Source organism: Neocloeon triangulifer, unplaced genomic scaffold (assembly GCF_031216515.1).
Source record: "Neocloeon triangulifer isolate White Clay Creek 2 clone unplaced genomic scaffold, ASM3121651v1 ptg000022l, whole genome shotgun sequence".
NCBI classification, from domain to species: domain Eukaryota; kingdom Metazoa; phylum Arthropoda; class Insecta; order Ephemeroptera; family Baetidae; genus Neocloeon; species Neocloeon triangulifer.
Genome location: NW_026775562.1, coordinates 1,984,014 through 1,996,755, shown reverse-complemented (window position 1 = coordinate 1,996,755; position 12,742 = coordinate 1,984,014). Strand labels below are relative to the sequence as shown.

Sequence of the window (12,742 nt, the reverse complement as noted above, 5' to 3'; positions counted from 1 at the left end):
TTTAGAAAAATTTTTTCTTGATCAGCCAGCAATTTGTAGACTTGGCAGAATAAAGCTAAGCTACTGTAGAAAGTATTTCTAAAGTAAAAATTCACATTCAACACGTTGCAAGTACAAAGATGGGCAAATATATGAAATTCAACTTAATTGGTGCTTCACTTATATTCAGACGAACATAACATTCGGAACGCATTTGTTGATATAAATCCGATAATATAAGCTTGAATTATCGCAATCAGTGAGACTGATCTAGGGAATCACAAAGGGCGCTTCGGGTTAAATATTTTTTGACAAAAATAAATTTTTTACCCATTTTCAGGGTAAGAATATTTTCAGATTTCAAAATTTTAGAAAATTTTTTCTTGATCAGCCAGCAATTTGTAGACTTGGCAGAATAAAGCTAAGCTACTGTAGAAAGTATTTCTAAAGTAAAAATTCACATTCAACACGTTGCAAGTACATAGATAGACAAATATATGAAATTCAACTTAATTGGTGCCTCAATTATATTCAGACGAAAATAACATTCGGAACGCAATTGTTGATATAAATCCGATAATATAAGCTTGAATTGTCGCAATTAGTGAGACTGATCTAGGGAATCACAAAGGGCGCTTCGGGTTAAATATTTTTTGACAAAAATTAATTTTTTACCCATTTTCAGGGTAAGAATATTTTCAGATTTCAAAATTTTAGAAAATTTATTTCTTGATCAGCCAGCAATTTGTAGACTTGGCAGAATAAAGCTAAGCTACTGTAGAAAGTATTTCTAAAGTAAAAATACACATTCAACACGTTGCAAGTACAAAGATGGGCAAATATATGAAATTCAACTTAATTGGTGCCTCAATTATATTCAGACGAATATAACATTCGGAACGCAATTGTTGATATAAATCCGATAATATAAGCTTGAATTGTCGCAATTAGTGAGACTGATCTAGGGAATCACAAAGGGCGCTTCGGGTTAAATATTTTTTGACAAAAATAAATTTTTTACCCATTTTCAGGGTAAGAATATTTTCAGATTTCAAAATTTAAGAAAATTTATTTCTTGATCAGCCAGCAATTTGTAGACTTGGCAGAATAAAGCTAAGCTACTGTAGAAAGTATTTCTAAAGTAAAAATTCACATTCAACACGTTGCAAGTACATAGATAGACAAATATATGAAATTCAACTAAATTGGTGCCTCACTTATATTCAGACGAATATAACATTCGGAACGCAATTGTTGATATAAATCCGATAATATAAGCTTGAATTGTCGCAATCAGTGAGACTGATCTAGGGAATCACAAAGGGCGCTTCGGGTTAAATATTTTTTGTCAAAAATAAATTTTTTACCCATTTTCAGGGTAAGAATATTTTCAGATTTCAAAATTTTAGAAAACTTTTTCTTGATCAGCTAGCAATTTGTAGACTTGGCAGAATAAAGCTAAGCTACTGTAGAAAGTATTTCTAAAGTAAAAATTCACATTCAACACGTTGCAAGTACATAGATAGACAAATATATGAAATTCAACTTAATTGGTGCCTCACTTATATTCAGACGAATATAACATTCGGAACGCAATTGTTGATATAAATCCGATAATATAAGCTTGAATTGTCGCAATCAGTGAGACTGATCTAGGGAATCACAAAGGGCGCTTCGGGTTAAATATTTTTTGACAAAAATAAATTTTTTACCCATTTTCAGGGTAAGAATATTTTCAGATTTCAAAATTTTAGAAAATTTATTTCTTGATCAGCCAGCAATTTGTAGACTTGGCAGAATAAAGCTAAGCTTCTGTAGAAAGTATTTCTAAAGTAAAAATTCACATTCAACACGTTGCAAAAACAAAGATGGGCAAATATATGAAATTCAACTTAATTGGTGCTTCACTTATATTCAGACGAATATAACATTCGGAACGCATTTGTTGATATAAATCCGATAATATAAGCTTGAATTATCGCAATCAGTGAGACTGATCTAGGGAATCACAAAGGGCGCTTCGGGTTAAATATTTTTTGTCAAAAATAAATTTTTTACCCATTTTCAGGGTAAGATTATTTTCAGATTTCAAAATTTAAGAAAATTTTTTCTTGATCAGCCAGCAATTTGTAGACTTGGCAGAATAAAGCTAAGCTACTGTAGAAAGTATTTCTAAAGTAAAAATTCACATTCAACACGTTGCAAGTACATAGATAGACAAATATATGAAATTCAACTTAATTGGTGCCTCACTTATATTCAGACGAATATAACATTCGGAACGCAATTGTTGATATAAATCCGATAATATAAGCTTGAATTGTCGCAATCAGTGAGACTGATCTAGGGAATCACAAAGGGCGCTTCGGATTAAATATTTTTTGTCAAAAATAAATTTTTTACCCATTTTCAGGGTAAGAATATTTTCAGATTTCAAAATTTTAGAAAATTTTTTCTTGATCAGCCAGCAATTTGTAGACTTGGCAGAATAAAGCTAAGCTACTGTAGAAAGTATTTCTAAAGTAAAAATACACATTCAACACGTTGCAAGTACAAAGATGGGCAAATATATGAAATTCAACTTAATTGGTGCCTCAATTATATTCAGACGAATATAACATTCGGAACGCAATTGTTGATATAAATCCGATAATATAAGCTTGAATTGTCGCAATTAGTGAGACTGATCTAGGGAATCACAAAGGGCGCTTCGGGTTAAATATTTTTTGACAAAAATAAATTTTTTACCCATTTTCAGGGTAAGAATATTTTCAGATTTCAAAATTTTAGAAAATTTATTTCTTGATCAGCCAGCAATTTGTAGACTTGGCAGAATAAAGCAAAGCTACTGTAGAAAGTATTTCTAAAGTAAAAATTCACATTCAACACGTTGCAAGTACATAGATAGACAAATATATGAAATTCAACTAAATTGGTGCCTCACTTATATTCAGACGAATATAACATTCGGAACGCATTTGTTGATATAAATCCGATAATATAAGCTTGAATTGTCGCAATCAGTGAGACTGATCTAGGGAATCACAAAGGGCGCTTCGGGTTAAATATTTTTTGACAAAAATAAATTTTTTACCCATTTTCAGGGTAAGAATATTTTCAGATTTCAAAATTTTAGAAAATTTATTTCTTGATCAGCCAGCAATTTGTAGACTTGGCAGAATAAAGCTAAGCTACTGTAGAAAGTATTTCTAAAGTAAAAATTCACATTCAACACGTTGCAAGTACAAAGATGGGCAAATATATGAAATTCAACTTAATTGGTGCTTCACTTATATTCAGACGAATATAACATTCGGAACGCATTTGTTGATATAAATCCGATAATATAAGCTTGAATTATCGCAATCAGTGAGACTGATCTAGAGAATTGCCAAGGGCGCTTCTGGTTAAATATTTTTTGAAAAAAATAAATTTTTTAACAATTTTCAGGGTAAGAATATTTTCAGATTTCAAAATTTTAGAAAAATTATTTCTTGATCAGCCAGCATTTTGTAGACGTCGCAGAATAAAGCTAAGCTACTGTAGAAAGTATTTCTAAAGTAAAAATTCACATTCAACACGTTGCAAGTACATAGATAGACAAATATATAAAATTCAACTTAATTGGTGCGTCACTTATATTCAGACGAATATAACATTCGGAACGCAATTGTTGATATAAAACCGATAATATAAGCTTGAATTATCGCAATCAGTGAGACTGATCTAGAGAATTGCCAAGGGCGCTTCTGGGTAAATATTTTTTGAAAAAAATAAATTTTTTACCAATTTTCAGGGTAAGAATATTTTCAGATTTCAAAATTTTAGAAAAATTATTTCTTGATCAGCCAGCAATTTTTTAGACTTGGCAGAATAAAGCTAAGCTACTGTAAAAAGTATTTCTCAAGTTAAAATACACATTCAACACGTTTCAAGTACAAAGATGGGCAAATATATGAAATTCAACTTAATTGGCGCTTCACTTATATTCAGACGAATATAACATTCGGCACGCAATTGTTGATATAAAACCGATAATATAAGCTTGAATTATCGCAATCAGTGAGACCGACCTAGAGAATTGCCAAGGGCGCTTCTGGTTAAATATTTTTTGAAAAAAAATAAATTTTTTACCAATTTTCAGGGTAAGAATATATTCAGATTTCAAAATTTTAGAAAAATTTTTTCTTGATCAGCCAGCAATTTGTAGACTTGGCAGAATAAAGCTAAGCTACTGTAGAAAGTATTTCTAAAGTAAAAATTCACATTCAACACGTTGCAAGTACAAAGATGGGCAAATATATGAAATTCAACTTAATTGGTGCTTCACTTATATTCAGACGAACATAACATTCGGAACGCATTTGTTGATATAAATCCGATAATATAAGCTTGAATTATCGCAATCAGTGAGACTGATCTAGGGAATCACAAAGGGCGCTTCGGGTTAAATATTTTTTGACAAAAATAAATTTTTTACCCATTTTCAGGGTAAGAATATTTTCAGATTTCAAAATTTTAGAAAATTTTTTCTTGATCAGCCAGCAATTTGTAGACTTGGCAGAATAAAGCTAAGCTACTGTAGAAAGTATTTCTAAAGTAAAAATTCACATTCAACACGTTGCAAGTACATAGATAGACAAATATATGAAATTCAACTTAATTGGTGCCTCCCTTATATTCAGACGAATATAACATTCGGAACGCAGTTATAGAAAAAAATTTAAAAATTTTTCGTATTTACAAGATCCAAATCCCATTGTTGTCACGAGAACGTTTGCATAATTATCAGTGGCATCTGTGGGAAGTACGAGCGGCACTACCGCAATTGTGGCTGTTCGAAGATTAAAAAGTTGCATTCATCAAAATAAAAAAAGCACATACCAGACGGGGTGACTTCCTCAATTTGCAGCAGGGCAATATCATTTTGGAGAAAGTTGGGGTCAAATTGTTCGTGTTGAAATAAAGAAACGGCAGCTTTAATTATGCTGTTTGAAGAGAAAGGTACTGTTCCTGCTATGTTGCCCAATAAGACGTCGTAATTCTCAGCCGAGGTGCTGTTCCTTCAGTAAAAATCTTGTGGGAAATTATTTATTGATTTACCCTGGCTGTATGCAGCTGGCCGCGGTTAAAACCCACTGGACGTCGATCAAGGATCCACCACAAGTTGTAACTCCGTCATTTATTATGAATGCAAAGAAAGGAAACTGGGTCAACGTGGCATCCGATCCGCCTGCGATGCGAGCAGAAATGTCAGATCGTTGGCTTCCTGCATTTTGGTGTTTTGATTAGTACCGAAGACTGATTCAACACAATTTCAAGCAACTTCTCTTGGCAACCGAGGTCTTGTTCTTGAGAATGGGCTCCTTATATTGCATTGCAGGCCACACTTCAACCGTCACAACTTGGATTTTGGATTCATTTTTATTGGATGGTGACCAATGCGAAAAATTGTAAGCTAAGATCTGGCAAAGAGAAAAATAAATTATACATACGATTCTTTTGTTACGGGAAACTGAGTGCTCAGAACCCAGGGTTGGAGAAAATTATCATGCTAGAAGTGGTTATTTTTCGTTTTATCCCCTGCCCCTCAGGGTAGGCCATAAAGCCTTCTTATTTAGAAAAAAAATTGCATTATTGAAAATAATAATGAATTTTATTAAATTCTTTGAATGGAATTAAGTTTTAAATTTGGTTATATCTCAAAAAGGAAATAAAATACAATTGAAATAAATTCACAATTAAAAATATTCATTAAATCCTCCCCTATCCCACGACCTTACCATAGAGTCTACAAATTTTACTCATATTTAAAGAAATAAAAATTACATAAATATTATTACTTGTAGTGGAAAAATAACTAGTATCACAACAAGACACCTCATCGTGCGCGCAATTGTGACTTCAGTGTTGAGGTCCTTTTCCAGGGAACACGTTTTATACAAAACTCGCGGGGAAATTTATGAAAAAACTTAAATTGCATAGAATAAAAAAACCCAAAAAATATGAAAACAGCAGTAATTTTTTATATTATCTCTTTTCGTCAAAATGAGGTACAACTTTCCTGCTTGTTTACTGTCCTTAATTATTTTCACATTTTACCTAGACGTACATAACAATTACACTGACACAATAATTGCAGTATAATTAGTAATTACGGTACAATTACGTGATGTCTGCATGCCTTTCTACGTTAAGGAAATTTGATTAAAAATGGAGTATGTGATAATAATTATAATTTTCACATGGGGTCAATGCACGAAAACCGAATGTGTATGATTTAAGCGCCTAGCTTGTGAATCTAGTTTCGTTTCTGCATTGTTGCATCACAAGACTGACGTAAAAGAAACTACAAAATCTATAAAAAATAAAATTTGGATCGAATGGATTCATAAAAACAACGCAAATTTAATTAAAAGTAATAATCGCACAAGTTAAATTTGATTAAGAACTGAAAATTTAAGAAAATTTGCCAATATGAACAAAAACTATGATAAAAATTTACTGAATTTTGTACATTTCCAATTTTTGCAGTCCTCAGAGCGCGCCTAGGAGCGCCTAATCGCACTCTCTCCAAAAACCTGGTTTAAAAGCATATTTGTTCCCAAAAATCTCCAGTTGATATTTATATAATTTTCGTTATATTTAATTTTTATATATGTTCCTAAAATACTCTTCGATTGTTCATACAAATAAATAAATCTACATTTTTTTTTTAAATATTTCCGTGATAATAATAAGTTATATAAATTCTTTGATATCTTTGATATTTCGCCTTCAATCATAGTTTCAACGTAATTTTACAAGAAATTTTCCTCTTTTTAGTCTAATTTGCAATCACGTTATTTCTGTATTGAAATTTAAAAAAAAGCCAAAATGATAACACTATTTTTGTACACTTCAAATTAAAAAAAATTACACTAATTCATAAAACAGCTTGAAAATTTTCCAAATTCCAATCATTAAAATCCCTGTTTCTTTTTACTATTTATTGGCCCAATAGAGCCCAATATTCTGATTATTTTAGCTGCTTTAATTCCATTATTTCAAATTTTTTCGCGGCCACAGCAGTGCAAACACTTGCGCACCCGTCGTAAAATAACAGACTCTCATTGTTTCTGCGTGGCGGCGGCACAAAGGATATTTCCGCTGCAAGTGCAAACAAAGCCCGGGGGTGGTCGCGGGTCGGGGGCTGCAGGGGTTGAATTAATAGAAACAGTTAAAAGGACATCACACGCCGGTCGGGGGCGACCAGCAAAAGCAGTCTAATTTCCATACCAATGCAACGGCTCCCCGTGTCTGGCTTATGCAACCGGCACGTTTCATCCAGGGAACTCCACCAACCAGCATAAATATAATTTTCATCGGTAATGTTAAGTGGCTTATTATTTTATTCTTTCCTCATTTTTTAGAAAAGTAACTAAAATAAATAGTTTGCAAACGTTACAAACTTTTCATATTGATACATTTTTTAAAAACTTATTCACATTTGTTGTGAATTCATAAATAAAAGAGAGGCAAAATTTCCAATTGAATTTTTACATAAGAAACAAATTGTCTTTATTTTTTTCTTTTGAAAAAGTTTATAAATACGAAAAATAACGGAAAATAAATCACTTTTGTATCTTCAATTTCATTTGTTATAACAATTTGAAAGTTTTTTTTACTCAATTTTGAGTCTTTAATAAAACAAATAAAACACTATTTTTGAAACGGTAGGTGCTGGAGTTCCCTTGTCCGCTATGAAATATAAAATGTTCCCTCTCTGCATTATGATTGTTTGAGCAACTTTATTATTCGCCACCAGGGATGACACCCCGCGTGCGACACGTGGATGAGATGATGGCGAAAAAAAACAGAGATGCGTCTCTGCAAAATGAATCGCTGTCTGCGTCAGTTTTTCGATTTTTTTTTCTACACGAACATCAAGCACAAGTAAATCCCCCACCGATCTCACTTTTTCATTCCCACAAGGGGTGTCAAAACACATAATAATCGTTTTAATAACGGAAAAAGTTGTCGATATTCCGGTTTGTATTTTTTTTAAATATTTTATTGAAGAAAACTCGCATAATATAAATATTAATGTATTATTGTAAAATATAAAAAAAATCACAATTAATGCTCTAATATAAACAGCTCTTTTCTTTACAATGTAAATTATAATATTAAAGCCAGTTTTTTTTACTTGTTTAAGTTAACACATAAATTTTTAAATCACGTATGTATGTTGCTGCTTCTTGTGTAAAGAATTTTTCATAATTTTATTACCTACTTTTAAAAATGTTAAAATGTTTCAATTGGAAATAAAATTTTTAAACCAATAAATGAAATTTTCATTCATTATAAATTTCTGATGCCATTTATTTATACAGGCATTTAAATTTCAGCTCAAAAACTCAACATTGTTTGAGTAATATCTTGGCAGTGGGCTATGTTTTGGGAAATTAATTTAGAGGTTCAACATTAGAATTTTTGCATTTTATTCTAAAACCAATTTTCCGTCGAATGAAATTTTAAATCTAATTAATTTATTTAACAAGCCACACATGTGAAACTTTACAACTTTTGAAATCAAATGGGCTGGAATTATGAACAACCACACAAAAAAGCACAAAGTAGAAAAAAAATATTAACATTAATGCATTTTTCAGCTTCATATGAAAGTTTCTCCAGTTTATTTTGCCGTAAAGAAAATAAAAGATAATCTTGCGCTTTTTTAACCTTATAATTTAAAAAAAAAACAGTCTGAAAATTTTAATTGTTACCGTCCTGTGTAAGAAAAATTTGCATCAAAGTCAACTGATATAATCAAATTTTCAAGAAATTCTGAATTTTTTTTGTAAACAACTATTTTTTTAAGAATTATAATTCACGCGTGTGTCCCTTTGTTGCGGGGGCCGTGAAACGCAATAACTAACATGCAAATGAGGCCGCAGATTTTAGCATATGTGTGTGGGTGGTGCGTGAGTAATGGCGTCCGCTTAATTGCAATAATTGTGGGGGACGCGCGCATTCCTCCAGCGATCGCGCGCAGCCCTAAATCTGCGGCCTAATCCCCGCTACTCCTTCCGCCTCCCTCCAAAATATATATAGAATATCGCTCGTAATTATTAGACAAGGGCAGCATAGCACACACACCAAACCAAAAGCGAGAAGGGGACCCTTTCGATGCTCCCCGGGGACGCGCACACACGCTCCTTTAATCATTTTGCACACCCCGAACGCACAAATAACATCTAAAAGATGGATTTTTTATAATAATGGGATTTTCTTGTGGATAAAAAAAAACAGAAAGGAGTGATTATTTGCTTGGTTTTAATAATATTTCTAAATTTAATTTTTAATTTTTATCAACATTTTTAAATTTAAATTTAGCAAATAAGAGATTGTTTATTAAAAGATTAAATTGCAATGTTGACAGTTTTTAAACACCGACAAAAGTTTGAAAAGTTAAATAACAAGAAATAAATAAATTAAAATTTCGGTTGAATCTTTTAAGGTTGATTGGTGATGATCTTAAAACCAATTTAAAACTTACCTCTTTTAAAATGATGGGTTTTTTTTATCGGCAAAACCTAATAATGACAAGAAATAAGGCAAATTAAATTAATTTAATATTATAAAATATCCTGACTAAGAATTTTTCTATATAATGTAACATAAGTAAAAATTTTTACTTCATTCATTTTTTTGAGTTTTTTTTTTCATGTAGAGCAATTACAAAAATACTTACAGAACTTCCTAATAACAAGTTAAAAGCCATTAAAAGTATAATTATTGTCTTTGAACAATTTTACACTCAATATTTTTTTTTTTTTAATTTTTAGTGTTATATTTTAAATGTAATGATCGGCAATTTTTGTGAAGATAATTTGGTTTTTGTCAGTAATTTCTGCATTAAAAATTTCAAATTTTTTATACAAATTAATATATATTATGAAGTAAAATCCAACACATTGATTTTTTTCCTAATTTTTGAAGAAGAAAAATTTGGAACGGTGAAAAACAATAAAAATTAAATTAAAAAGGGGTTTCCTATTTCGTAAACGCAATTAAATATTTTGTAGGTTTTTTCAGATCAAAAGTGTGGAAAATTAATTAAGTTGTATGCAAATCTAATTTTAATTAATTAACAAGATGTTTTACGTGAAATTTTTTGAAATTGAAATTTTTCGAACGATATAAATAAAAATTCAAAACTCACACTTTTGGTTTAGTTCATGTTCATTGAACAAATTTTAAAGAATATATAAGCCAATTTTTATCGTACCGTGCAATATAATTTTAAACAAATTTTTAAGTCTTATTTTGTTTCAGATTCAGATGCTTAATTGCAGTGCCATCTTGTGCCATCAACCAGAACCTCGAGAACCACCATATTTGCGAAACAGGTGGCTCTGCCTGCAGCTGTTTGTCATCATCTCTCAAAAGACAGGATCTGCCAGCCTGAAAGAAAAACATTCGTTTTATATTTCATCACTTGATTTTCCGTGAATCATCTGCGTGTCGCCGCTCGAAATCCGATTGATCTTCGGCCTCCAGATGAATCAAACCTCCCGAGCTTGAGCCATTCCGCGCGGGGGTCCCTTCGCCATCGCCACCCCTCCTGACATTAAAAACAGGTTCGAACAAAAAATTCGTGTCGACCTCGATCTTTGTCTGATTTTAAAATGTTCGCAGGATTCGTCGAGACCAGCTGAGCAAAAATGGTCAAGTTGTTTTGCGCGAGCATTCTTTACAAGGCGCCGGGCAAGGCGAACTGGCTGAGTTCGGCCTACGACCTCTCCACGTTCAACTTCTTCCAACGGGGCAGCGCCCAGGAGTTCATGTCCTTCGTCAGCAAGACCATCGTCGAGCGCACCCACACCTGCTCCAGGCAGTCCGTCAAAGAAGGAGGTTCGAAAATTTAGATTTGTTCCTAAAACTTCATCTATTTTTTGCATTTTCTTGCAGATTACATGTGTCACGTGTACGTGCGGGCAGACAACCTGGCCGGAGTGATTCTTTCGGACCAAGAGTACCCACACAGGGTGGCGCATACACTGATCACTAAGGTCATTTTCAAAATTCAAAGTTGAAATCTGCACTGCAAATTTCATTCATCTCCTTTTTGGGCATCAAAGTTGGAAGCTTTCGTTAAAAATACGTTGTTTTCACAATTATAATGTTTGCTAAAATCCAACAAAAGATTTTTTTTTTAATTAAACTAAAGTTTTTTTGTATCTTGAATATTGCCTTTAATTATTCTTTAAATTTTCCAATGGCTTTTTGTGAAACTAAAAATAACTACTATAATTTAATACAATTTAATTATTATGCTTTTCAAAAATTTGGTCCAGTTATGCAGATTTTAGCAAAATTTTCAACTTTTTATATAATTTTTTTTTTAATTTATATGAAATTTTAGGTTTTGGAAGAATTTGCAGCCAAATTCATTCCGTCGTCGTGGAGTTCGCTGGCCGAGAACTCTGCAGCTTTTCCACAACTCAACTCGTACCTCGCCAAATACCAAAACCCCAGAGAGGCGGACGCCATGACTAAGATCCAGGAAGAGTTGGACGAAACCAAAATTATTCTAGTTAGTGCATTTTTTTCACTTCTTGTTATGGGAATTTGCAAAAAATTTGAAATTTCAGCACAGCACCATCGAGGCGGTGCTGGAGCGCGGAGAGAAACTGGACGACCTGGTTTCCAAGTCAGAGGGGCTCAGCGTCCAGTCCAAGGCCTTCTACAAGACGGCGCGCAAAACGAACTCTTGCTGCAGCCTCGGTTGACTTGCTGCGCCTCGAGTTGCGACCTAGTTGGTGTTTGTGATCTTTGTGCATGCTAATGCCCGCCTGCCTGCCCACGCCACACATTGAAACTTTATACCTTTGAGTTACTTTTGTTACGAACCGTTCGATTTGTGTATTCCGTTGTTATCGAAAAGAGGCTGATTAAATTGTTGGCTGTCGGGACCTGTAGAGCGCTGGCCATTATCCATAAATATTCATTTAAAGAAAAAAAATCAGTGGGTTTTGTTGGCTTGAAATGAAAAACTAAAGCCGTTTGGTCTTTGGCCCTCGTTTGAGGAGGTCTCGAGTTTGCCATTAGCGGATGGCAGAATCTTTCCAAACCGCCTGCTTTTCATAATTATTTCTTATAATTTTAAGGTTTATTCTTATTACTATTTAAATTAGGGTTAAGTTTCAATGGATGTGCCTGCATATATGTATTCCTGTGAATGTACTCACACTGTTATCATGACGACACATTTCAGAAGAACTCGAATAAATTTAAATGGTGTTCAATGAAAGAACTGCAGTATTTCATATGAAACGCCAAGGTTTGCGTATCTCATTGTTGTTTGAGCTTTATGAATGGGTTCAATTAAAATTGTACCCAATTAGAGCGCTCTGCAACAGTAACAAACTGCTCGGATTGCTGCAATTCGTTTATTCTCTCACAAGTCAATATTATTTGGGGGGGGGGGGGGGGGAATTACATTCAAGAGAGGATTGGCAGCCAGCCTCAGTAAATAACTTACTAAAACTCATAAGCTTAATTTGAAAGCAAAATGTTTGCAAACTAAAACTGCTTGCCGAGCTGGAGCCGAAAAGGGAAAAATTTTAAACAACAGTCACTTCTTCTTTACATGCAATTTTAAACTGAGAAACTGTACAATTTTTTAACGCACTTGGCAGGGAAAGGGAATTCCACCGACTTGCAATTCGAAAAGAAAAACTTTGTCGACCGAGCTCACCACTATTTCTCATCACTG

At 33.0% G+C, this 12,742-nt stretch overlaps 2 protein-coding genes across 4 annotated transcripts in view; one reads left to right on the top strand and one right to left on the bottom strand.

Annotated features, from left to right (window-relative positions):
• Positions 1–5,889, bottom strand: part of LOC132204688 (uncharacterized) — a 35,264-nt gene extending 29,375 nt beyond the window's left edge. For all 3 annotated transcript variants that reach the window (XM_059633335.1, XM_059633336.1, XM_059633337.1), the window contains exons 1-5: positions 5,823–5,889; positions 5,306–5,444; positions 5,083–5,248; positions 4,864–5,036; positions 4,724–4,813 (exon numbers count right to left, since the gene is read on the bottom strand). In XM_059633335.1, coding sequence (XP_059489318.1) covers positions 4,724–4,813; positions 4,864–5,036; positions 5,083–5,248; positions 5,306–5,444; positions 5,823–5,864 — 610 coding nt within the window. In that variant the 5' untranslated portion in view covers positions 5,865–5,889. The remainder of the gene's footprint in view (positions 1–4,723; positions 4,814–4,863; positions 5,037–5,082; positions 5,249–5,305; positions 5,445–5,822) is intronic.
• Positions 5,890–10,389: 4,500 nt separating this feature from the next.
• On the top strand, positions 10,390–12,290 carry LOC132204329 (synaptobrevin homolog YKT6). Its single transcript, XM_059632784.1, has 5 exons — positions 10,390–10,604; positions 10,663–10,878; positions 10,936–11,036; positions 11,390–11,560; positions 11,619–12,290. The coding sequence occupies exons 2-5, from the start codon at positions 10,689–10,691 to the stop codon at positions 11,754–11,756; spliced, it is 600 nt and encodes a 199-aa protein (XP_059488767.1). The 5' UTR covers positions 10,390–10,604; positions 10,663–10,688; the 3' UTR covers positions 11,757–12,290.
• The last annotated feature ends 452 nt before the right edge of the window (positions 12,291–12,742 follow it).

Bases quoted from the DNA above. Each gene is read 5' to 3' on its own strand.
- LOC132204329 (XM_059632784.1), top strand. From the start codon at position 10,689: ATGGTCAAGTTGTTTTGCGCGAGCATTCTTTACAAGGCGCCGGGCAAG. The intron at 11,037-11,389 runs GTCATTTTCAAA...ATGAAATTTTAG, and splicing joins CGCATACACTGATCACTAAG to GTTTTGGAAGAATTTGCAGC. The intron at 11,561-11,618 runs GTTAGTGCATTT...TTGAAATTTCAG, and splicing joins ACGAAACCAAAATTATTCTA to CACAGCACCATCGAGGCGGT.